Below are 26,105 nucleotides of genomic sequence, written 5' to 3'. Positions count from 1 at the left end.
CATTCAAGCAAACCAATACTGGCAAACAGTGGCAAAACTCAGAAAACATTTAGATTCTTGAATATTACTGAGATATAACAAAAACGTTTTTAAACCCAAAGGTCACTACATATTAAAGCAGACTACATACAAATAATGCAAATAAATAAACTTTCTTAAAAAGTTTGGGGACACTGTAGAAATGCCATATTCTAGCAGCCCACACTATACTGTCTGCAAAATGTCTAATTATACAGCCCTTTTTTGATTCACGAGAAGGCAGGATGTGCACTTTTCAGTGCACTTTTTTCTCCCAAGGAATGCAATTCAGCAACTTACCTCTAATTTACAGTATTTTATACCAATAGATAAAATACCTGGTTGGTCCCCTTGGATGGCCAGAAATCACTTATGCTAACATTGATGCTACTTTGTACATGCACTACAGGGTTAGACAAACTCTTGGTCAAATCCGACTTTATCGCAAGACATTGTTTACCATCCACTCTAACTGACAAAGTGTGCCTGGGCCTGCTATGCTTCACAGTGACATAAACAATAGTTTCTAAAGTTTCTAAATATAAATTTAATGCACACTGGTTCCCTAACAATTAAGGTGGGGTTCAAATGCTTAGTGATCATGCATGGGGCTAGTGAGTCTCACAACCAAATGTCGTTTAGAAAAGGCCACTTGCTGAGTAGTGGGCATGCGTATGGTTGCAGTCGCTAAACGAAGTAGCATTGACCCCTACGCCCCATATACCAAAGTTCCTTACACAGACACTGGAGAAATGTCTCCAACCTTGATTTACTTATGCAGGTCTTGGGCAGGCAGCACTGAAACAACTCTTGGCCCCTTGCTCTGGGTTCCTCACGAGGCAGCTGTGAGCAGATTCCGGGGCGTCAACCTGAAGCGCCTTACAAATGCACACATTAGCCGGCCTCCTGGAAGGGTTCTGCTGGTGGCAAGCACTCAGTTCTGCTTTGAATACCTCTTTCTTGAACGATCAGAACAGTCTCTGGAACATAATGCAGCAGTAGCTACTCTATCTTCCGCAGCTCCTTCGTCATTGTTGTGGGAGCTGCTCGGTTCCCTGGCCACACTCATGGTACGAAGACTTAGGTGGTCTCAAGACTTCACTAGTTCACAGTTTTCTCAACTTTGGCACAAAAGCGTCCCTACATCTTCAAAACATGTGTTTTCTGGTGTAAAGTGAAAGAAAGGGTCATTTCCAGAGGTGTTTCCAAAATCTTAAAGTTTCTGGAATTCCTTTATGCTGAAGAGCAGGACTACCATTGCATTATCAGTAAAAAAAATATATATATATCGCCACGAGCTATGAAGTTGGGAAAAGCTGATGTCCAGGTGTCTCTGACCGGCCACCCTGAACAGAACCAATGGCAGTCAAGGTTCCGTGACATCACAAGTGGAACTGATGGAAACTCAATGACATCACAACTGGGATGGTCACGAGACACACATAGCAAGGTGCCACAGAGACTCTGTTAAGATGAGGGAAAATGGAAGCTCCCTCACAATTCTGATGTACACATTTTATATTTGAGGGTCTCAACCAGTGGCGTAATAAAGGCCCCAGCATTCCCCGCGGCGGGGGGCACTCTCAGCAAAATACCCTAGCCTAAACGCTCCTGGAGGGGGCCCCCTTGTTCTTTCCAGGGGCCCCCCTCAATTTTCGTTACGCCACTGGTCTCAACCACTTATATGCTGCTCAGTACAATGCAAAGGAATGAATTTGTTTATTAAATAAATGACTGTTGGCTGGATGCATCTGGGACTGACAAATATATTTTAAATGTGCTATAAGTACAATGTTAAATCTGATTCTTGAAACTTTTAATGAACATTATATGCTTTTGAACATGTCCACGGGTGAAAGGATTTCGGTGAACACATTTTATGTGCAGGATACCACTATCATGTGCAATTAAATTACATCATTGTTTAGAGGTTCCCGAAACTCTGTTAAGAAGTTAACACTAAAATGTAATTTTAGCCGTTAATGTGGATGAGAAGTTCTCCAAAGTGTCACAAAGTTTCTTCTTCTTTGCAAAACAGTTCTTGAGGGAATGCCACCAGCCTGCAGAGAATGACTTGGGTCATGAGCTTTCTGAAAAGTAAATCCTATTCTGGAAACAGAACAGCCGAGATCTCCGTATCAATTATATTCAAACTCGAAAAAGTTGTGGCCAGTGGACTAGCCAAGGGGTGCTTACACCGACCTTGGAAGGATAGAAGGCTGAGGCAATTTGCTAGAGATGTAAGTTCATAAGCCCTGGAAAACTGCATTTGTAAGCAGTTAGTATTCAGCTCACTAAGCCACCTCCAGCCCTAAGAAAACAGCAAGCTAATACCACTATTAATCTACCACGACCATTTATTTGTAAGTTATTGTAACTATCATATCACGTTGTCATGCTCTTAATGAAGAATTTTTTTTAAATTTAGAATCCAGCTGCAGAGAGTGAATTGGAGTGGAAAGATATCGGTCAGCGAGGCATGGTTTACACCATGGTTCTCCAAAGTCGATCCTGGAGGGCCGGATCCATGCCAGATTTTTAAGAAAACTACATTTATCTAAATGGGGATATGCTAAAAATCTGGCATGGATCCGGCCTCCAGGTTGACCTTGGAGAACCCTGGTTTACACTCCCACTGAAGTTCCTTCTCAGGTAATGTTCCGAAGATCTGGAACTCGGTACCCAAACATCTCTGCTACAACTCCTCCTTCAAACAGAACCTCAAATCTCTACTCCTCAACAGTGACCTCAACATGCAAACAAACGCTTCTTCGTTTCCCTCGTTGATCAACGCCTTCTAGAAGGTCACACGACTTTCTCACTCGCCTCATTGTACCTGATGCCTTTCTCCTCCATGTACCCTGAGTTTATACTTTACGACTCCATAACCACCTAGTGCTGTACTGTTTTGTGACTTTCACATTACGAATTCCCTCATGTACCTTTTGTAAACTTATTTATGTACTCATTTAACCTGCAAAGCGCTCTGTCACCTCCTGGGCCAACTCGCGCCATATAAAACTCAAATAAATAAATCAAAAACTCATGGGACCCGTGTGAAGAAAGAATAAAGCAATGCGTAGCCCATTCCCCATTGCTTGGAAGCCAACATGTATTTATGTCAAAGCACAGAGTCTGTATGGCCCTCTCGAAAGCTTACCTCTTGGTGTCCTCCAACGTCAGTTCTGTTTTGGTCTGGTCGGAGAAGGTCTGTGTGAAAACAGAAGAGTCACTAGTACAGAGCACTGCGCATGCGTGTACCCTCTTGTCACCCAGTCACACACGTATGGATGCAGGCACAGTAAACACACACACGTACATATTTTTTTCTCTTCCTCACTTCGTAAACGCACAATTTTTTCTCTTTATATCTCTGTGTGCCTCTTTCTCCTCCCAAGGTTCTTGCTAAGTGCGTAACCCCTCTCTTCTGTTACTCTTTCATAGTCATTTGTCACTCATGCCTCCTGCTTATTCATTTACTATTTCTCCCACCACATTTTCACTCCAGTTCTCTTGGTTTGCTTCTCAGCCTTGCTACCTACCTCTCTTTCACCCCTCAATTCCTTTCCACCTCTGACCCTTCATCTCCGCCAACACCTCTCTCATTTTCTCTTCCTCACTCCCCGTTTTTTAAAATCTGTTTTGCTTCATCTCGGCTTCGTGCCCTCTTTCTTTCTTGCTGCTCCCGCCCCCATTGTCTGTCCCTTTTTCTCCCTCTACTTCTTTATATTTCTCGGCCCTCCCTTTTTATCCCTCCCCGTGCATGGGCCACAGTCACAGACTGGCACTTGGCCATACAGGTTATACACAGATTACAACACCAATTTCAACAATGCAGCTTCGAAATTCAAGACATTGAACCTGAACATTCTTGGTCATTTTAACTCCTCTTTTGAGGAACCCTGGGCCTGGCAGTGCACACCTGACATTATTTGGGGTAACTGGTCAGGCAACAGGCCACAGAGTGCCAAGGCAGTAGGAGAACAAATGAATTGCCAGTCTTTCATAGATTTCCAGCAGGTGTGCTTCGAGGAGTAAATGTTGCGCTCTACAGCAGATAGGAAGGCTTGGACATCCAGAGTTCTACCCATACCATTTTCTGCAGCACCGCGCATACTACAAATTTTGGGCAGTGGCCACCGGTGCCTGACCAGTGCACGAGCCTTGGAGAGGTAACCAGATACTTGGCCAGGGAACGCTTGGCAAACTGAGCGGGGGATCCTCAATACAACTTGTGGTTGACGCGCGTCAGACCAAGTATGGGGTCAGCGGCTTTGATTCTGCACGCGCTGGAGTTTGTCAACAATCTTGGCCACCAGGCCTCATGATGCTGTTACTGACATTAGTTGATGTGAGAGATGATCACTTTTAGGATTAGATTAATCAATTATGGAAAGAAGAACTCAGGAAAGATTCCATAAAGGACGCCAAGAGTGTTGTTATATTGTGTTTTGTGTATTTGTTGAGTGCATGACTCGCCCTGGAGGGTATCTTGGTGCTGAAAGTAGGAGCAGCATGGGCCAAGCCAGGGCCGAGACTAAGAGAAGAGCCATGTCTTCAGTTTCTTTCGAAATTCAAAAACGGAGAAGGCGACGGATGTGCAAGGGAAGGTCGTTCCAGGCTTTGGGAGTGGGGTAGGACAAAGACTGGCCACCGGATCTGGTTCCGCGCATCCAGTGGATGTGTGTGTGTAGGAGTCTGGCTGAGGGGAGCTGTCAAGTAGATTCTTGGAAGTTGCTACAATTGTTGAGGTTGTGCAAGGCTTTGTATGTGTGTGTGAGGAGTTCCAAGAGTTCCCATTTGTGGATGGAGAGCCATTTGGGAGCCAGTGCAGGTCTTTGAGGTGCGGGCTGATGTGGGTGCGGGGTGGGAAGTCGGAGTGTGAGTTTGGCAGCTGAATTCTGTATGATCTGGAGTCTTCTGGTCAGCTGCGTGTTGATTCCTACCTAGTGTGCAAAGCTCTATTCCAATTTGCTGGTGCCGAGGCCCTGGGTAACGGTTCTGCGGGTGTTGAAGGGAAGCCACTTGAAAATCTTCTTGAGCAGATTGAGTATTTGGAAACTGGTGGCAGAGTCTGCGTTCACTTGGCCTGTGAAAGCGTGCTGGCTGCCAACTATCATTCTGTGGTACTTCACATGGGTGGTTGGTTTGGGTGCGGGTCTGAGATCAGCTGGCCACCTGGTGGAGTCCCACAGCGAGGTGTCTTTACTGAAGATGAACTCTTCAGTCTTGTCTGTGTTGAGCTTGAGGCAGTTAGTTTCCATCCATCTAGTGACTTCAGACACACAGGAGTAGAAGTTGGTTTGGATGTTCACTGTTTTGTCGGAGGGGGGAGAGGATAAGCTAGGTGTCATCTGCATAGAATACATAGCCCGGCTGTGGGACATTCATGATCAGCGGAGCCTAGGAGCAATTGAAAATGGTTTTATGAAAAGGTTATCTGTCCCCAGAAGCACCAGTTCTTTTATCTGCCACTCTGAGATTGGGATTGGGTATATAAATGATCTTATAAGGTTTCAACCACTCCTTCTGTGGCTCAGAATTTGGTCTAGGACCCAGACCTCATTTAACAGAGCTTTGTTAACTGATTGTTTGAAACTGGACCGAGGCCTGACCATTCGTTGGATAAGATATATCCAAGAAACTTGCCTTAGTCTGAGGCGTGAAGACTTGCTCACTTCTCTTAGCAGCAGCACAGCTGTCTCCCACACTTCTCTTAAGAACACTTTTCTAGCTAATCGAACGGATGAGATATCGGAGGGTGGTCGACATGCTTACCGTCCAGGCAAATATGCTGATCTGTGTAAACACTAGCATTGAACCTTACCTCACATGGGTGTATAACGAGCACCACAGATTTTTGTTAGCTCGATTCAGACTATGCGCGGTGCACTTTCTGGTTGCTTTTCCTGGCCTGGGGTCTTTTTTCCATTGACTACCAGTCTGTCCCTGTGATGATCATTCAGCACAAAGCACAATTAAAGTTATGTTTTTTGCTAATTTTATTAATTGTTGAGAAAGCGCTATTTGCTGCCTTTTCTAAAAGAAGCAAATATTTGATACTGTAAAGCATCTTTTAATTATTAGTAGAGACTGGCCTCTGTGAAAATCTGTGTTCTAACAGCTACTTTCATTTAATGTGCGATAAAGCAGAGGGCGATGCTGATTATGTATTTATTGATGCACTTTCTTTTATTTGTTTGTGCATGCTTGGGCCTTTTATATCTCATGATCATTTGTTTTTAATGATTTTATTGTTTTTTAACTGTAATCCGTCTGCTGTATAACGTTTATGCTTTGCAGTTATTCCTGTGGATTTATTGTTTTTATACTTTTATGGTCTAACTCGACTGAATAAAGTTGCTTCTGAGTCTGAATATATAAGTGGAATCTGCAGGTGTGAATGATGGTGATGAGTGGGGCCATGTAGATGTTGAACTGCGTGGGACTGAGCGAGGATGCTAGTGTAACTCCACAGATGAGTGTGGCGGTGGGCAAGACGAAAGGATTCAGGCTTTCTGAGTGGATGAAGCCTGTGAGGAAAAAGCAGATCTAGTGGAGCGCTGGTCCCTGAATGCCAGCATCTTGAAGGCAGTGAAAGAGAAGTGGTCCAAGGACATTTCGAACACATAATTCAAGTTGGCAAAACTACCTAGATATTTATTTGACCATATTTGCACAATATTAGAAAGCTCTTTTAGCACGGTTTTAGATATAAGAGTTTTATATATGTACCTGATAGTTTTTAATTGAACATACTTTTTGTACTGCAACGGTTTTAACTAACTATGCAAATGAACTACTTGACTTGACTTGAAAGAGAATGGGTAGGAGATGGTACAGCAGGCAGCGGATGGATCCAGAAGGATAAGGGCAGCGATGTCTCCTCTGTCCGTGAGCAGTCTGAGTCATCCATGGCGCTGATGAGGGCAGTTTCAGTTCTGTGGTTGCCTCTGATGTTGGATTGGGTGGTGTCAAGGAGGTGGGCAGCAAGATGTTTCTTCATGATCTTCACCATGAGTTTCGACTGGAAGGATAGCAGGGAGGTGGACTAGACATTGGCTAGTGTTATAGGATGCACAGAGTGTTTCTTTGGGAGAGGGAGAACTGTGCGGTGTTTCCAGGTGCCCAGGACGGTGGCTTTGTTGATTGAGTCATTCAGGATTGGGGTGAGAATTGGCATGAAATGTCGACCCACACATGTATTTTGACCATAATAATGACCCTGCAATATTGTTATGGTGGAGTAAATTGCAGTGAGTCTGCACTCACCCTTCATGCTATTTAGGTAGTTAATATCATGGTTACAATGTATATGTAGGTCTATATTTCAGGAATCGATAATCCAACACCAATATTGGGGAAAGATGACTGAGATATGTTGACGTGAAATACTACATAGATGTTAACCAGCATCCACAGGAGGATAAAAAGGGCTTAAACAGAATCTCATGTTCCATGAAAGTGAATGCACCTGAGTATCTGTGAAAGTTCCTATACAACTTTGTGATTTTGTGAGGGTATTATATAGCGAGTAGCCGTAGCTTTATGGCGCAGGGTACTAAAATAGAACAATGGAAAAACTGTAAATTACCCAATCATGAAACAACAGGGTGTTCAGTTTATTTTCTGAATATGAATTTGAAAACATCGAACAAAGGGGTACAGGAAGACAATTACAAAGCTTAGTCTCAGCAACTCGGAAAGATTTGCCCCTGACTCTGGCACTACGATAAGGTACCTAAAGAAGATTCAGAAAGGAAGATCTAAGTGCGTGGGATGGACACACACAGTTGGGTTTAAGGATGAGGAATGTGGGTGAAGGTGAGTGAAGCACTTTATGTAGCAATGTGAAGAATTAAAAATAATAATATATTGCTTCACTTGAGTTTGTGTAGCATGGGAGGGATGTGTTCTCCTTCCTTTCTACCTGTTGGGCTATGTGTAATACATAAGTGGAGGTGCCAAGGTAGATGATGGTTCCATAATCGACGACGACGACATCCGGACCCTGCTCGACAAGGGGGAAACAGTAGCCCTCATCCTCCTGGACCTCTCCGCTGCGTTCGACACGGTCTGCCACCGCACCCTAGTCCAGCGCCTCGGCAACATCGGTATCCAAGAGAAGGCACTGGAGTGGATCATCTCGTTCCTCGCCGGAAGAACACAAAGAGTCCGCCTCCCCCCGTTTCGCTCCGAGGCCACCGAAGTCATCTGCGGCGTCCCGCAAGGATCTTCACTCAGCCCCACCCTCTTCAACATCTACATGAAACCTCTCGCAGCCATCGCACGCCAGCACAACCTCAACATCATCTCTTACGCCGACGACACCCAGCTGATCCTCTCCCTCACCAGAGACCCCGACACCGCCAGAAACTGCCTACACGAAGGGATGAAAGACGTCGCCGAGTGGATGAAGGACAGCCGCCTGAAACTGAACTCGGACAAGACGGAAGTCCTCATCCTGGGATCTTCGCCCTCCGCCTGGGACGACTCCTGGTGGCCCCCAGCCCAGGGCACCGCACCCAAGCCAACCGACCACGCACGCAACCTGGGCTTCATCCTGGACCCCTCCCTCTCGATGACCAGACAAGTCAACGCCGTCTCCTCATCGTGCTTCAACACCCTGTGTATGCTTCGCAAGATCTTCCGCTGGATCCCGACCGAGACCAGGAAAACTGTCACCCAGCTGACTGGACTACGGAAACGCCCTCTATGCCGGAACCACAGCCAAGCTACAGAAAAGACTCCAGCGCATCCAGAACGCCTCCGCCCGACTCATCCTGGATGTCCCCCGAGGCAGCCACATCTCCAGCCACCTGAGGAACCTGCACTGGCTCCCTGTCGACAAGAGGATCACGTTCCGGCTCCTCACCCACGCACACAAGTCTCTCCACGACCTGGGCCCCAAGTACCTCAACGACCGCCTAACCTTCTACACGCCCACCCGCCAGCTACGGTCCACCAGCCTCGCCCTCGCAGCCGTACCACGCATCCGAAGAGCCACCGCCGGAGGAAGATCCTTCTCTTACCTGGCTGCCAAGACTTGGAACTCCCTCCCCATCCACCTTCGGCTGACCCAGGACCATCTCGCCTTCAGGAAACAACTCAAGACCTGGCTGTTCGAGCAGTAGCATACCCCTCCCCCCAAGCGCCTTGAGACCCTCCCGGGTGAGTAGTGCGCTATACAAATGGTATGATTGATTGATTGATTGATAATCCAGGTATGACTAGACCAATACAAGGATCACCAAAGCATGATAGCTGGAGTAAAAAAATTGGAGGATCTTGTGGAGCAGTTTAAGTTAGAAAATACAAGACCAAGATACCTCTTTTGTTTGTGGTTCAAGAGTCACATATTCATCAAGTGTGGTACTTATGTCCTGGAACGGATAAGAGGTATGGATTTGTGAATCCATGGAGGTGGGCAAGATGAGGTTGAGCCAGGATGGAGAGATGCTATTCGTGAGAAACACTTTAGTATTGGATGGATTTTTATTTGATGAAAGTGGGCATCATCCTTTGGTGACCAATGGTGACTGAAGCGTAAGTTTGTTTTGGTCAGTACACAAGATAGATAACTGAGTAAGATTGAAAATTATTTGAGTATCATCCTGATACATATAACATTTTACACCCTGCAAAAGAATATGATTAGCCAATAGGACCCTATAGACATTAAACAATGAGGGACCCACACACCTCCTTGAGTTACCCATATTACAAAGCCCAAGGGATACACAGAAACCTTAATGCACTGCTTTGTAGGATGTGCCTGCCATCAAGTAAGTGACGTATTTATGGATGGAGTTTAGGTGACCAATGTCAGCAGCCTTTGGACTGGCAGAGCATGACTGATGTTAACAGAGACTGCTGGTAAGCTCAATAGAATGAGTTGACCAACCCTAGCCATATCAACCTCCATCCTAAGAATGTCTAGGGTGTTAAGGACAACCAGTTATGGGCCATGACCTTTGCAGAAGCCCGTCGGGGCTGGTTCCATTGTTTCTTATTTTCCCTATGGGTCTGAACTTGTGAGACAACAGTTCTCTCTAGGCATTTGTCAAGGAAGAGGAGAAAAGAGGTAATCCTAAAATTTGAAAGTGTAGAACAATCCAATTTTTTCTTTAGAAAGGGAGTAATTATTACTGTTTTCCTCTCTGTGGGTGCCTTCAGCTAATTAAAGAATTATTATTTTTTTTTTTTTATTTTTTTTTAAAAACCTTTATTTTGGAAAATGAAGACAGATACAGACCTACAACCACCAAGGCCGGTCAGTCATACGAAATAGCAAGAACAAATCAGTACACAGCTCATCAGCCGACAACCCGAGGGCCCGGCAGCGTAAAAGCATGATGTGATTCGGAGAATATGGCAGATGAGGATAAATAAAAGGTTTTATGTTTTACTGTATACAAACAACAAGAAAAAACACAAGAAAAGGAATCGAGGCAAAATTTTCAGTATAAGGACTGCTACGTGCGGTAGGGGGGAGACAAACGAGAAGCAAGTATCAAAAAATCATGGAGGTGGGGAGTGGGGACCAAGAGTGAGCAGTACTTCACAAAGAACAGAAAATCAAAGTACTGGAACTTACAGTCAAGGAGATCTCGGAGTGTCAGGGGGCTCAGCAAGGGGAGGGTCACAAATCTCTCCACGGTATGAGTTCCACTGACCCCAAATCCTTCCCCACTTCTTGGGCCTACCTCGGGAGATGTATACAATTTTTTCTCTAAACATGCACCAATCCATGTTGTCCTCCCAGGTCGAGACCAACGGTGCCCTATGAGACCCCCAGAGTTGAGCGATATCTCTCTTTGCAATCATGTTGCCCAGCGTGACCCATTGAGTCTGAGCAACGGTACAGTCATTCGGTTCCCAAATATTCAGCAAACAGCGTCTGGCCTCGGGGAGTAGCCCGACGCCCGTCACTTCTCCCATCACCGCATGCACTCGATTCCAGAAAACCACTACCGCCGGGCATTCCCATATAATGTGGAGGAAGGTAGCAAGCAAACCATATCCACGCCGACATAACCCATCCACAGAGTAACCCATATGTATCAATCGTGGACCCGTGACATAGATACGATGTAGAATCTTTAGCTGCACCAGTCGGAGACGCGCCGGAATAGCGACTTCTTTTGGGGAGGATATTGCAGCCTGCCAATCTTCATCGTCTAATTCCAGACCGTCACCAGTCCATGCCTCTCGTAGCTGTACAAGAAGGTCCGAACGGGCATTAATAAGTTTTTTATATATGAGGGAGATGGTGCTGTCAGGGACATGTCCATCCAGCACTCTATCTTCTAGGGGAGAAGACTCAGGGATCGAAGTACCAGCAGGGAAGACCGAATCAAGTGCATGGCGAACCTGAAGATATCGGAAATATTCCCTATCACTCAGCTTATATTCCCGCTTTAGCTCGTCAAAGGTTTTGACTCTGTTAGTGGCCCAAAGATCCCCCACTTTGCTGATACCAATAAGGTCCCATCTATCGAATCCCTTCGAGGACCACAGGCCACCCAATCTCTCAGCTGCATATAATTAAAGAATTATTAAAGAGTGAGGTCAGAGGAAAAGGCAAGTAGGATTTAGCTTGAACCACGCTGTGCCTTTGCAACATAGCCCAAACCACAAATGCGTCCTTACAACGCATTCCTTTACCACACAAGTTGTTACAATGACTTGCCTTAGGGAAAGTGTTGGTGGAATGATGTTGGGCTTTAAGCCCAACACTTTCCCTACTGTTGCACAGACGGGAGTTGGAATATTCCAAAGTCCAACGCTTTCCCTAAGTCAAGTCACTGTAACAACTGGCATTGGGTGGTCCATTGCATTACTGCACGGCAGGTGATAGCATTTAAAGTCAGGATCCTCTGGGGGTTGACCATGTAGCCCCTCCCACTGGTCTTCTTCCTACAGAGACCTGAAAGGCTCAGCATAAGGATCCTATGTGGAGTAGGGACTCCCAATATCCAAGCCAGCATCCTATGTGTCAGGGGGAGTGAAGAATGGGTGTACAAGTGGAAGTGGTGATGGTGGAGGTGTTTCTAGGTAAGGGTGGAAACAAAGGCAAGCTAATGACTGAGACCCTGGGAATGTGGCTTTTTGGGGTCTTACGGTGACACTGAACCACAACGCAGTTTGGTGATCGAACCACCCTTCCCAGTCCCTGTTAGTGGAGGCAAACCCAAAGGTTTCTGCTGTTTTTGGCTGAGCTCATGGCTCACAGCTGGTCTTTGCGGGATCACTGCTCTGCCTCCATTGTTGGGCGTTTCAGGGCTCAAGACTGACCTTGTTGTGCCTGTGGCACGGTAGAGGCATGGGGAGTTGACATGGCCTTCTAGTCTAGGACTGGCATTTTGCTTAATCACAGGCTCTAGGAATTCCACCTTCCAGAATGGGAAGCCTCTGAGAATATGGCTTCTGGTCTATCTCCTGTGTAATGATTGATGGCCTGGCGTGTTCCTCGTCGCGGGGCAGGTCTTCAACCACGGGGATGTCCGGTGTCCCTGATGACGCTTTCATCAGCATTTTATGATAAGCACTCTGTTGTTCCCTTCTGGCATCAGAATGCATGACAGGCATCACAGGAGGTCTCCTTGTAGTCTGGCGAGTGGCACAGATTACAGACACCATGCCAGTGGCATAACGAAACTTGAGGGCTGCCCCCTGCAAAGTACCTGGAGGGGGCACCCCATGGTGCGGACCCAGTCCGGAACTCTCAGGCCAAGGCAAAATACCAGAGGGGGTCCCCTGGAGCTCCAGGACCCTCACACACAGGGAGGGCTGCAGGGCTAATCTTACACCCAGCCACACTGGGAACAGAAACCAGCCCTGGCAGTTCCACTCGACCGGCCCCAGGGGGGAGGGGAGTATGGAGGGGTGCTAGTGAAATGCACCACTGCTGCTTTTGTTACAGGGGGCCGATATTGAATCACTGCTGCCAAACCGGCCCCCAGTAACAAAACAAGCCCCCACGGGTGAAAACCCGACCCCCACCCTTCCGGACCACCAGGAAAACACCCAATGCCCAGTACGGCTAGTCCGGCCCTGATATTATGCCACTGTCACATGCTGGTCGCTCAAAAGGTATTTGATATTACACCTTGTGCCGAAATGGGCAAGTGTAAATTCCAAACTCTCACTCTAGGTGCACTTTCCAAGAAAAGACTCAAAGTTTATTAAGGACTAAGGCCCACAGGTGCAGGGTGTCCAAGGCTAATGGTCTCTGACAGTCAGGCCCAGGAACCATGACGTCACATGTGGAATGTCTTGGCAGGGAGGTAGTGTTGCTTTTGTGATAGGGTTCAAAGGTCGAGTAGATAGATCTGAGAAAATTTGTGTGAAGCAAGTCATCCTGGAGCAGCATTTCCGAACATCTGAACCCGATGGGGGAAGAAAACAATCTGAGGTGGAGCCAGTGTGCAGGTGCATCGTGAACCGTGAGTGGAGTCACAACAGGTACGGTGACTTCTTCAAGGAAAAACACATTGCAAACGTCCTGGCTCAACAATAGATACCAACCATGTGTATCTACAGCCACACATTCTATGAACATATATGTGTTGATAATAAATTTAAAAGAAATATTTGTAGATGGCACACTACTGCCATCTACAGGCAAAACCAACAAGCAAAATGAAGGAAAGCTATTTTATCAGATGTAATTTGAAAAATAAAGTGATATATATGTGATTCAAAATGAATCACTGTGAGGGTAGTCCCCTGATATTAAGCCTGAAGTAACTCATCCTCCCGAAATATACACATGGAACCGGGCCTCAGTAGAGCTCTTCAAACAGAAGCGTCATCTCAGTTGAGGTGGGAGGTTTTTCTGGCAGTTCCTGGTACCCCACGACGAGTTCTTTGATTGTGTTTTCTGTGCTCAATATGCAGGTCTGGAAGTAGGGTTAGCTCCGTGAAAAGTCACAATTGTAGCCACACTGCATAGTTATGAGGAATTTTTACTTTAACATTATTTCACGGAGCATAGCAAGCCACTGTGCGGAGCTAAGGGAAAGGACAGGAATGCGCTGTATTTAACATTGTAGGGCACATTACTATACTTTCCTTGCACTGGCACACAATGTGCACCAATGTGCAAGGGTACATGCTTTGCAGACAAGATTGATTTTAAGAAGGTAAGGACACCTTCCTTCAAATAAAACTGTCCTCTGATGCATTTTCCTCTTTCTATGTCGGGTGCAGAATACAGCAAACACAGAAGAGGAAAAAATGAGGAGACCACCTGGGGAGGCGTAGCATTTTGATGCATTCCCTGGTCTACCAGTAATGGTAAATCTGAGATTGCCCCAAAATCTATGAGTGGACGCATGGGAACGCCCATGCTCCACCCATGGAACGCCTCCCTGGGGCAGAGTAACACAACCTAGCGATTTGCCCTGTGTTGCGTTCCTCTAAATTTACTAAGCCACGCACGGCCATACAAGGTGGCCTTGCGTGGCTTGAATAATCTGACTTAGTAGTTGCGTCATCCTTATGCCCCCTTGCGTGGTACAACTCTTTGGTAAATACACCCTTAAATGTGCAAATGACAGGTGGGAGAACTTCTGGTTTCTGGATTAGGTGTTAGCCTTGATTGTTTTGTTTGAGGGTGACTAAAGTCTTCAGTTCACTAATCATAAGAGAAGGTATTGAAGTCTTCTGACAAGAAGAGGGGAATTGAATTAATTATACAAAAGTTAGAGATCGGGAATAAGATAGGACTGAGGCTGTGATTTCTATCATGAGCGGGGTCCAGGGCCATGTGGTTAATGTCAAGGTGTTCATGTTGTCACTATCCTGTTGGCAGAAGTTGTCGCTCATTCAAATCACCAAGGAGGATAGGCCATTTTGAGAAGCTTGATATGTGTTGGGACAAATTTAAGATTCCTTTGGCCACAGATATTGCCATCTTTTGAGCTGTAGGGAATTGTACAGCTGAAGGCAGAGGTCACAATAATGGTTCACTGGAGGAGCAGATGCTCAAAATATTCATACTGCAGTCTGGGAACATTTTGTGCAAAACAAATTTAGGGAACATCCATTGCCGCTCTTGCCCCACAACCATACGCTCTGTTTGAGGAGGAGCATGAAGCCAGTATGTAAAGGATAAAGAGGTGGTGATCCAGGATTAAATCAGTGACACAAGGAGGTAGGGTGGATTCCTCTATAAAGTCACAAACTCAGGAGACGTGTTTGACTTACTTTCTGGTGCTAAGAGATGTACTAATGAATGTGATTGAAAGCAAGATTATGATGGGTTTTAGTGAGTTGTTGAGGGAGGGGGTGGAATGGAGGCTGGAAGAGACATGCACTGAATTCTGTCCTTTTGCAGAAGGAGGTGAGTGGGGTGAGGTCCGGAGCCAGGATGGAGGTGGTGGGATTGAGATATGGAGCATTCCGGTGACATGGTGAGGTGGAAATCAATATGCTGTTCCTTCCTAATGGATCACGAGTTACAGGTTGAACTAGTTATCCAGGTTTCTGGAGGAGTGAGAGGCTTTTACCAAAGTTGAGTGGATGAGGAAAGTATGGCAACAGATGAGCCCCTAGTGCCTAGGTGGTGTTGTGCATGTACAGTATCAATGGGTCACTAGTCACCCGACGCACAAACTAAGGATCTTGCCAGTGTGAAGGTGGGAGGCAATGTCCGTATCTGTGGAGGTTGAATAATTAGTGTTGGCTGTGGGGAGCGGGTGAGAAAGAGAATGGCTAAATGCTTGGGTGCAGGAAAAGCTTGGAGTGAGATCCAAGGACATCAGTGTCTTGTGGCTTCCTTTCTTCATCTCCTTGACACTGCTGTAGAAGGTAATGGTTAGCCTCACACAGTTGAAAAGTATGAAAGTTCTGCTAACTTTGAACCAACAGCAAAATTATCTGGCTCACCTCTCCCTGGACTACTGGAAATGTAAGGAATGAGCTTTCCACCACTGGAGAGTCCAAGTAGTCATCAATTTCTAAGGATTGCTGGTCAAAATAGGTCACCGGCTGCTTGACGGATAACTGGAAGAAATAAGCGGAATGACACAGATGTCAGGAAGAGTAGGGCACACCTAACTTAATACATCCAGCCAAAACAAAAGAAACAAATGTCCTTGACATCCAGGCTGTCTTCAGGGACATTCCAGCTTTTCCCCCGTTTGCTCGAAATGGAGGTTACGGACAAGAAAAATCAGCAAAGGAAGGACTGCTGTATAAGCATCTTCTGCAAATGGCATATATGCCTGGCTGCTGAGACTGCTAGACCACTTCTGTATGAGCAAAAGCATGTTGTGTGGCACACCGCTAGAGATGCAGCCTATTTAACACAGCTTTGATATCTGAACACATTATTTGGGATTCACAGATAATCTTAGCTTTCCTGTGTAGACACAGCCATCAGGGCATACAAACAGCCCGTGACACACACCTATGCTGTTTGAGGTATTTTCTGCCTGTCCTACAATCTTTTCAACAGAGTATCACATACAGCTTTCCTGTGAACACATAGCAACACAGAGCTGAAAAGATTGCACATTTGTTTTCATTTCATGCACAGCCCTCAAAATATAACACAAGGTTCCAAGAAAAACTGATATATTTCCCATGAACACACAGACCACAGGATGTAAATGTACAACCCCAAGATTATCTTTATATTGAATTTGTACATGGCTGGAGGAATGTGTGCAGGGAATCAAGGATGCTTGATGTAACCTTATTGTGCAAACAGCCATTGGGATATACAAAGAGGGCTTCTGGAGACGGTCATTGCTGTATCAACAATTCGGAGTCATGTGACTGAGAGGCACACAAGAGAGAGGACAGCTGCACTGCTGAACCACACAACTGCACTGTTGAACCACACAACTGCAAATGGGACACCTGTCCACCCCACATGAAGACATGCAGTGACATGGCTTTTGGACATGCACCCTGCAGACATCAGCTGTTCTATCAACCATCCGGTTCACCATCATGAAAAAGTTGGTCCAAGCACGCCATAGTGTAGAGTGTGCTGCTGCATCTCACCTTGCTGCGCGCCATCCTGAATAGGAATGACACAAAGAGGTAGGGAAGGTACACAATTGCGCTGGACACCAGGCCAACCGCCACCGTATCCACACTGACCGGGAGGGATCTGGAGATGGCTGCATCACTGCAAAAGAGACAAATAACAAAACAAGTAGTTTAATGATGCATTGCTACTGCAGCTTTCCATTTCATATTTCTGTGAGTAACTCGGGTACAACTGCTGCAAAAAACTTAACAAACTCACTAAACCTTTACACTGCTCATGACATATGGAAGACAACTTACTTTCTGGGGTGTAGAGCACGATTCCTGACTCACATACTATTGACGAGCCCCATACATTTACCCTCTATGGTGTCCTTTACTCCTTTCACAAATGCTGCAACATCTTCCACCCTGCCCATCAGCTTACACACACACAGACGCACACACTTACACACACACACACATGCACACACACACACACACACACACACAACCACACTCCCCCCTCACGTCACCTCCTCCACACAACGCACACTTGACCTCTACGTTGGCACATTAACTAAAAAGTTGTAGCTGAATAATAGCTATAAAACCACTTCCAACCCACCACCACTCCACAAACCCAATGCTGCACATGCACCAGATGAGCATGCGTCATACCCATAGCGTGCAGCACACCCAGATACTGTACCTGCACAATGGCAGCATGCCCACACTCAAAACCTCTCACTTGCTGCACCCACACCTGACTCGCTCACACCAAAGTAGCACAAGCTGCACACACCAACAACTATCACATACACAGAACCCATTCACTGAACATTCTCACACACAAACGTTGTCCACAGAATGCATGCCAGAATCCACATTTTTAGTCTCAAGCCATACATTGGTGCTGCAGATGAACTCCACAGACACACTTTATACATTTGCTAAATGATGTCATTTGCCATACATTCACCATATATGTTTCCCTGCCACTTACAGAGATACACTAATATCAGCAACTCTTATACATACCTGCTCAACATGACAACACCAGCCATGTGATTCCACCTACATATTCCTACCTGTAGCTCCTTCTCAGAGGCTGTATCAATTTAGTGGTTTTAATAATTTATAAAAATAATATACAGCAGATTCGAGAAGTTCACTGACCGCATATAAAGCATGGTCACGACACCAAGAATTGGGACATAGTTGAGACCTTGCATTTTGAGGGGGCCTGCCTCCAACCATAATCCTAATATTCATGTAAATTATTCTGTAGTGTACAGGTAAACAACAGTGACACACCGACAGACTGGTACATGAACTAGATAAAGGAAAGAAATGACAATTCTGATATACCTCCATGTTGCAGTGAGTCTCCTAGATACAACATGAGACATCTCTGGGCAGGTGGAAAGAAAGAGAGGAAGATATACTCTCATTAAGGCACTTGTACCCTGATTTAGTGTTCTGATGGCAGAATTTCTGTTCACCAGTGCGTGGACTGAACACCCTCCAACACACGAGCAATGGAAATTCAACAACAGAATGAATCCTCTTAATAGTTGAAGTTTCTCCATCAATATGGCTGTTTCTACCGTGAGAGGTACTGCTTTAAGGAATGATCTGCAGGTGGCATTCATGCCAAGGTTCATGCCGAATTGTGGAGTTTCCGGCATCAATGTGGGCTCTGAAAATGTGCCCAAAGTTGGTGGTACATCACCAGCGCTCACATCTTGACTTCCAAAGATGCAGAGGTATGTTTCCAAGGATGTTGGGCCACCTGACCGTGAACATGTGTCACACTGTCCATGATGATTCTTTGTGATGCCAAACAAGATGGCTGACCTGATACTGTAAATCAGGACGTTTAACTGTCATCATCATTGGTGGATACAGCAATGCATCCAGGCAACACTGGCTTTGAGGAACATCCAAGATGGTGCTAGCTCCTAATATGGTGGTTCGATCTCCGTTTACACATTTCGTTGTCTTCTATCTATGTTTACTTTACATAAATACCCCAACAAATATACATACATACCAGCCCTGACCAGTATCAGTTAAAAGAAATTAGATAGCATACCTGTTTTATTTACAAGTGGCACTATATGAAAATATCCTAGCATGTTCTAGCCTGTGCCATTATACTGAATTACTCTACAACATTGACAATAATATAAAAACCAACATCATATCTTGTACGTCTGGCTTTACGATTAGGCTAATATATGGTTTTGGATAACAGTTTTCAGGACCGCAAAGGTGTGCAACAAGTATGTGAAAGCCCAATATAGTGTTGCAAGAGCAACTCTTTTGTGTTTAAAGTTTGGTTGCAACTTTATTTATTTGTATTAAAACACCATGTACTGTTATCACACCTTCTTTCCAAGCCCCACCACATACTGTAATTCCACTAAAGTGGTTGAATTCAGAGCAGGCATCTACAGACAAGATTAATTGATTTACAGATATGTCTGAGTAAAAACCCTGCCCCGCACCTGTGTCTGACATCTCCAACGACACCGTACCAGACCGCGTTAGCGCAGAAGAAGAGGAAGATGAGCAGCCAGCAACATGTGGCTCTTTGGACGCGAGTGAACCGACTGCGGGGTGGTCGATCCCACATGGACAGCCAGACATGCTTTTCAGACAAACCCCTCTGCAGCTCTGCCACAAAGATGCGAGAGAACTTCCTGAGGTCTGCATCACCTGAGAGAGGACGAAAGGGACAGTTATTGTAGTCAGTGTAAAGGCATCCTATGCATGGATTACATGTACACATGCATATATAGGTGGGGGGATGAAAAACAACTTTTAACGATTCTAAGATTCTGGACTCCTTGATGGTAAATATAATTTTTCAGTACAATTAGCCATGTTATATTTCCCAGTATATGAGAGCAGAGTGTATTGAGGAACTGGAACAATTGAAACCACATGCTCAAGACAAGCTTCAGCCTAGATTAGTTTATGCTTCTGCCCATTCTTGTCTAAGTGCATGTCAGATACAAATGTGTGTCTGTATTACTGGCCTACGGTTTCTATGTGAACATCATCAAGATATGCATCCCAAAGTTGCGATCGATGTGTCTGCCCACCCTCTATCCAAGTGAGTTAAACCTTCCTGGGTGAAGGCCCAACACATAGCCTACAAAGTGTGCTCTTAACTCTCAATTTATATTTGCACCTTCAGCGGCCCATCAAGATTGTAATGTTAGTAAATGAGGGTTTGTGCATTCCATATCCTCAGGTATTTATAGAACCCAAAGATGCTTCTGCTCACTCACAACTGCTGCAGATGTGTTGATCCTCATTCAGTGTGGCCACAAACCAAAGCATGTGCCAGCCACCCAGGCACTATCTGTGACATCTCCGGGTTATATGCCTTCCATCATCCCTTGTGAGTGCCATCCTGGGCCTTATATGTGCCACCGATATTAGGCACATAGGAATGCCCTATGTGTCTGCTAATTCCTTAACAGGCATTTGCTGATGCATCTTATTCCGGAAGCCTGCACTCGGGTTGTAAATGTGCCCAGCAGGCCTACAACGGCTACCAACATTCAGCCCAGCAAAAATCACTCACTTGCAGCAAGGACCTCCTTCTCCACCATGTGGCCTCGTCCTTCGCGGCCCACGGACAGCCAGTCGTTCGCCAGGAAGAAGTAGCGCTTGCCACTCTGCAGGTCCTTCACAATGACGTGCTGCAGGTACCAAGAGGGGCTCAGCCCTAGAAGTATGCAGAGAAAGCCAAGATATGAACCATTATGCGTGCACCACTCTCTTCACCAATAACTCGTTAGAGGTGGTAAAAACTAGGTTTTACAGGCATCAGCAACTTTTTTTTCTCCATTTTAGGCATTGTTCACCTTTTTTCCAATTCATGAATGATCATGATCTTCATCAGTCATTCATGCTTGTAATACATCTGTCCCCTGTCACCCTAATTCTTTTACTAATTAACCAACACACTGAGGTTGAAATAAATGAACATTCAGCATAGTTTTGTTTCTGGCAGTAGGTGAAATGAGAAATGCATGGATGGAGTAATCTACCTTATCATCCTCTTGCAAGACATACTACAACCAGCATAATCCACCCCACCTTACAATCACAACAAACCAGAAGACAGTAACATGCTCATGAAAGGCCTGATTGAAACAATGTGAGGCTGGCAAAGCGCAAGCAAACACTGTCTCTCTTGAACAGCAGCAGTGTAATGCAAATCTTATGAGGCAAACTAGAAACAACACCTTTCACCCTCCATGCGCCAAATGAGATACTTAAGAGCAGGTAAGGGGGGGCCTGGGGCAGACGAGATGGAGATAGATCTCAGAGCCCGTTCAAGATGCCAGCACCTGATTCCAAGCTGAGGCTACCATCAGGACAGCTACATAGTTCCCTTGGTATGCACATCCTCGATCAATTTACAGTTAACCATTGGTCCAAAGAACTAACACCTTTGGTAGAAATCAGACTAGAACACCACTATATTATGTTTTCATCACAACTGGACACACAACAGTTTACCATGAGCAAAATGCACAGATTCATTCAGAAACACACAACCTATATCCTGAATGGGCTGGCATTCCTTTCCACTCAAACTGATCAGCCAAAATGTATTAAACGGTTTGCTGCCATAGTAGTCCAACTAGCCTAAAACATTTAAGACAGCACATCACAAGTACTGTCTTAATCTGCCCTTTAATTCCATCAGGCACATTCTTCCAAATGTGAATTGTTAAGACTATGAGTCCTACACCGAAGACAAACAATGATAACGTATGGACCATATATATCGCTGTCTTGCAGACTATCATAGAGGCAGAGAAACTTCACATGATGGCTATGGGATTGTTTTAAAGTACCTTTATTGTCATGCCATATGCGGATTTTCCAGAGGCTCCCAAGGCTCTTTTCTGTGGCTATCTGAAAAACATCCAGGCTGTTCCTGTGAAAGGAGCCCTCTCCATCCAGATGCCTGTGGCCGCTTTTATCCTCCACGCCATACAAGTTTATCCCCACGTGAGCGGTTGTACCTGGTCACAAAAGATAGAAACGCACAGCTATGAACCCTAACTCATACTAGCTATACTTGTCGCACTCATGCAAAGTATGAATCATACTGCATTCAATAGGCCCAAATTCAAGAAAAATAAAGAAGCACTTAAGATGCACATCATTGTGGTGCAAAGTATTACACAACTATGAGACAACATTATTGTCGTGGGCAGTAATAGCCCAGCAATAAACAGGCATTACACATTACAGCATTAAACCCACTATCGAATGCTAACCGCTGCAATGTAATGTTAAACAATTGGTACAGCCGTGGAGCATACCAGTTACAGACACGAGACGCAGTCAGAGGCTTACATGGGAGAAAAGCCTTTAACAAATGGACTAGCCTATGGTCGACCATCTCATCCAGAGAGGGTGTAGTGTTATCAATTGATCAGAGAGAAGCAGAGACACAAACACTGGAGTGCTGGAACATAATACCTATAGTAGCTTCTATTGGCCCTCTGGCACTCCATTGTTTTCAATGCAGCCCCCAACAGTTTAATGTGTAATGGGTAATAATTGCTTATTAAGACCTTCTTCCGAGGACAATGTATTTTAAGGGACTCGTTTAGCCCAAGGCAGTTTGCCAGCCTGCCAGGTCAGCGAAGGCCACAGTGGCTCGACCAAATGCACTGAATGCTGGTGAGGAGGCACCTAGATCGATGCACCAACTTCCATTTGTCAGATTATTTTGTTATGAAAGAACAAACATCCAAAGCAATCTTGCAAAATAACAATGTACTTGATGCACAGGGACTTTCTTCCTGTGTGTGAGGGTCATTGGGAGGTTTCCTTACTCAGTCTTAGGCAGGCAAAATGCGTCATGGCCTCTCCACCCTGATCAGGGTGGGCTACTGTCATTGGGACCCGACTACTCCGCTGCAGATAAGCACTCAGGTCAGAAGTTTGTGACAATAGAGCAAGCTGAGATTCTGGAGACAGAAATCCTGCAGTTTCCACACCTCTAAATGGGGGTGGAGAACTTCAAGTTTGGTGGAGTGGTCCATCTTTCATCTTATGGCGTATGCACGGTTTCACCAAACTCTAGGGGCCCGATTCACAGAACTAACTTAAGACAAAATCCTAAACTTACTACTTTTGGTAGTCACAGAAGTTAGGATTTTGTCTTAAGTTTGTCTTAAAACAGACTTAAGACAGACTTAAGTTAGGATTTTGTCTTAAGTTTGTCTTAAGACTGACTTAAGACAGACTTAAGACAAAATCCTAACTTAAGTCTGTCTTAAGACAAAATCCTAACTTCTGTGAATACCAAAAGTAGTAAGTTTAGGATTTTGTCTTAAGTTAGTTCTGTGAATCTGCCCCTGTATGACCTAATATTACAGGAGTTTCCAATGTGGGTGACACATCAAGCAGGATCAAGGCACATGTGAGTGCCTGGTACAAGAGTCCGTGAACACATTTTTCCAGCTGTTCATGATGGACACCTCAGTTGCTCACCAGGGAAGGAACCCAGGCTCAATGTGGTTCCACTGATTATTCTGTTCTGGGAGTGCAAGAAATGTATCAGCATTTCAAGCACTTTGGCGAGGCTGGAGAGACATAAGATTATTCTGTAACTGACAAAAACTCTGGGTTCACGCTAGGCTTTTTGAATGTAGGGTCATAGGTGAGCGCTTAAACATTTTTGGGATGTCCACAAACTGAAGGGAGATGTGACACATTTTGTGATGATAGGAATGAGTACTGACTGGTAGGTTTGATGCAGCTGGTATCGCAGGTTTCACGCGGAAAGACTGTGTGGGCTTTAGCGTGCTGATAATCGTAGGCATTTCAGTCTTTTGATAGAGGTGATTATACTCAATGTGGTGGTGCACAGAGTCATTCGTATGGGGGTGCAAGTTGTAAAAATAGAGGTGTGGAAGAGGTAATGGACAGCATTGTCGTGGTGGGCGTTGCAAAGTGACCTCTTTTTGGGTGGTTATCCCCAGTTTTTTATTTTTTGGGACTCATCTGCAGGTAATTTTGAACTCTACACTGGTACACTGCTTTCCAGTGTGTGTGCCTTCACCCCTAAACCTAATTGGTACATTTAACTTTTCTATAAGGCCCTTGTATGGTGCAGATGTTCACCCGTGGCATTGAAAGTTAAATGTCACTTGTGAATTGCAGAAAATTGTGCCATCCATTACAGTGACTGTGAAAGCATGGCTTCAGGCCTACCCTGCATAGCCTCACAACAGCAGCTTAAACTCTGCTGCCCAGACCTGTCCAAGTCACCCTTTTGACAGGTAAGAAAACCTGAATTTAAATATTAAATAATCATCCCTAAACACATCTTGCTGACCACAAGGTAGGATGCATATTATTTAAGAGTGGAACATGTGTGGCATTAGAAATGGCAAGTTCCCCCAGTAACTGATTCCAAAACGACATTGTCACTGATCAGGCTGTAGTTGGCACGTAGGAAAAGTTAAAGTATAGATTATACAATTTAATCCATAGCGTTTGACCTGTTCCAGCTACACACTCAATTCAAATACTTATTTTGATACATATATCAAAAATCCAATCTAATGGTGAAGTCAGATTTTTATTAAATATATGGCAAATGTAACCTTTAAAAAGTTACTTTTACCCTGCCTGAAGCTGCTGTGGATTAATTTGCATTAGCTCTCCAGCAACTGTCCAGCATATACTTGCCTGAATTAGGTTTGAAGAGTTGTGAAAACTGCTCCCAGAGCAGAGATAGTAGCCTCGGAATGTTCTACCGTCGGCAGGAAAAGCAGGTGGTGTGGGCCAAGGAACTTGACGTGCTTCAAAGGGGTCCACTCTCTCATAAGTAAATTTTAGGTGGCACTTGGAAAAGCTGCAGCTTTTGTCCTGATTGTTAGGCTGGCGCCAAACCCAGTGGGAGGAAAGTCATTCCCAGAATCAGGTTTGAGTGACAACATTGTATGGTGCTGCTCATTATCTTGGGCACAGCTTTGGGTGGGCACACAGGCTCTGCACCAGGGAAAGGGTTCCTTTATCTTGGATTTAGGAATAGGTACAGTGGTGTTATTTACAGTAGGGCAAAGAGGAACTGTTGAAAAGTGGGTGATGTTGCCCCCTTGAACTTTTACTCAATTGGTGTGTGACTGTCCGGGACTCACCCCATCCACTAGCTGGTGCCTGGCATAAATGTGGCATCAAAAGGTACCACCCCCTGAAAACATACTGGACATTCAGATGATCAGAAGAGGACTGGATCTGCTGTCTGTGACCTGAGAGGAGCCCTGACAGACATGCCCCCTGTTGTAACCCAGGACAAAGAAGTGTACTCCAAGGGTCAGTTGGCTGACCTTTTGTGTGGCTACAGGGAAACAATAAGCTGCAAGAGATTTTTTCTCTGAAGTACCCAGCTGACCAGTGGAAACTAGACCTGGACTGGACTGTTCTGTTGGCCTCTGCCTGACACCCAGAGAGTTTCTTAGTGCCCTCCTCGGAGGTCCTGGGGAGGCCATTAAAGCATACTGCTGTGGTTGTTTGGGCACCTAAAGAAAGTGTGGAAACTTTTTAAAACTTGTAATCCAGAGCTTCAGGGGGACTCATGGGAACATGTTTCCAACTTGCAGCTCCACTGCATCAAAGTGAATATCAGCTTTGTCCCACTTAGCTCCCAACGAGACCAACCTGCCAAACGTATCCGACCTTCGGATCCACAGCAGCAGCTGCAATTTCAGCCACAGCCTGCTCAGCGAGGGCTTTTGTTCTTAAAAACGTGACAAAGTCCATTTCTGTGTTGTGTCTTAGAAGAAATTTCAATGATTTTCTTACAAAATGTGACCAAGTCCCTTTCGGAAGTGGGACTTAGAAACGTTTTTGAACTTTTTGACTCCCACACTTTTACTGGGACCAATCTGCTTGTTCTATTGGACTACAGCTTATTCATGGTCGGCCTCAAATTGCGCGTGGTTCTTGGTGTAACGCTTCTATGGACAATCATTAGCGCTTTGGGCTTCTTGGCTGTATATTCATTTAAATCTTTAAAAATTCATATTCATATGTCCAGTTCCTTT

At 45.2% G+C, this 26,105-nt stretch overlaps 1 protein-coding gene across 1 annotated transcript in view; it reads right to left on the bottom strand.

Annotated features, from left to right (window-relative positions):
• Positions 1 to 26,105, bottom strand: part of PKD1 (polycystin 1, transient receptor potential channel interacting) — a 464,326-nt gene that overhangs the window by 53,846 nt on the left and 384,375 nt on the right. Inside the window, exons 27-32 of the mRNA XM_078664851.1 lie at positions 21,891 to 22,061; positions 20,606 to 20,749; positions 19,518 to 19,728; positions 17,038 to 17,164; positions 15,913 to 16,029; positions 3,179 to 3,228 (exon numbers count right to left, since the gene is read on the bottom strand). Coding sequence (XP_078520977.1) covers positions 3,179 to 3,228; positions 15,913 to 16,029; positions 17,038 to 17,164; positions 19,518 to 19,728; positions 20,606 to 20,749; positions 21,891 to 22,061 — 820 coding nt within the window. The remainder of the gene's footprint in view (positions 1 to 3,178; positions 3,229 to 15,912; positions 16,030 to 17,037; positions 17,165 to 19,517; positions 19,729 to 20,605; positions 20,750 to 21,890; positions 22,062 to 26,105) is intronic.

The sequence above is a fragment of the Lissotriton helveticus genome, chromosome 10 (genome assembly GCF_964261635.1).
Source record: "Lissotriton helveticus chromosome 10, aLisHel1.1, whole genome shotgun sequence".
In the NCBI taxonomy this organism is placed as follows: domain Eukaryota; kingdom Metazoa; phylum Chordata; class Amphibia; order Caudata; family Salamandridae; genus Lissotriton; species Lissotriton helveticus.
This window is presented reverse-complemented; position numbering and strand designations above follow the sequence as displayed.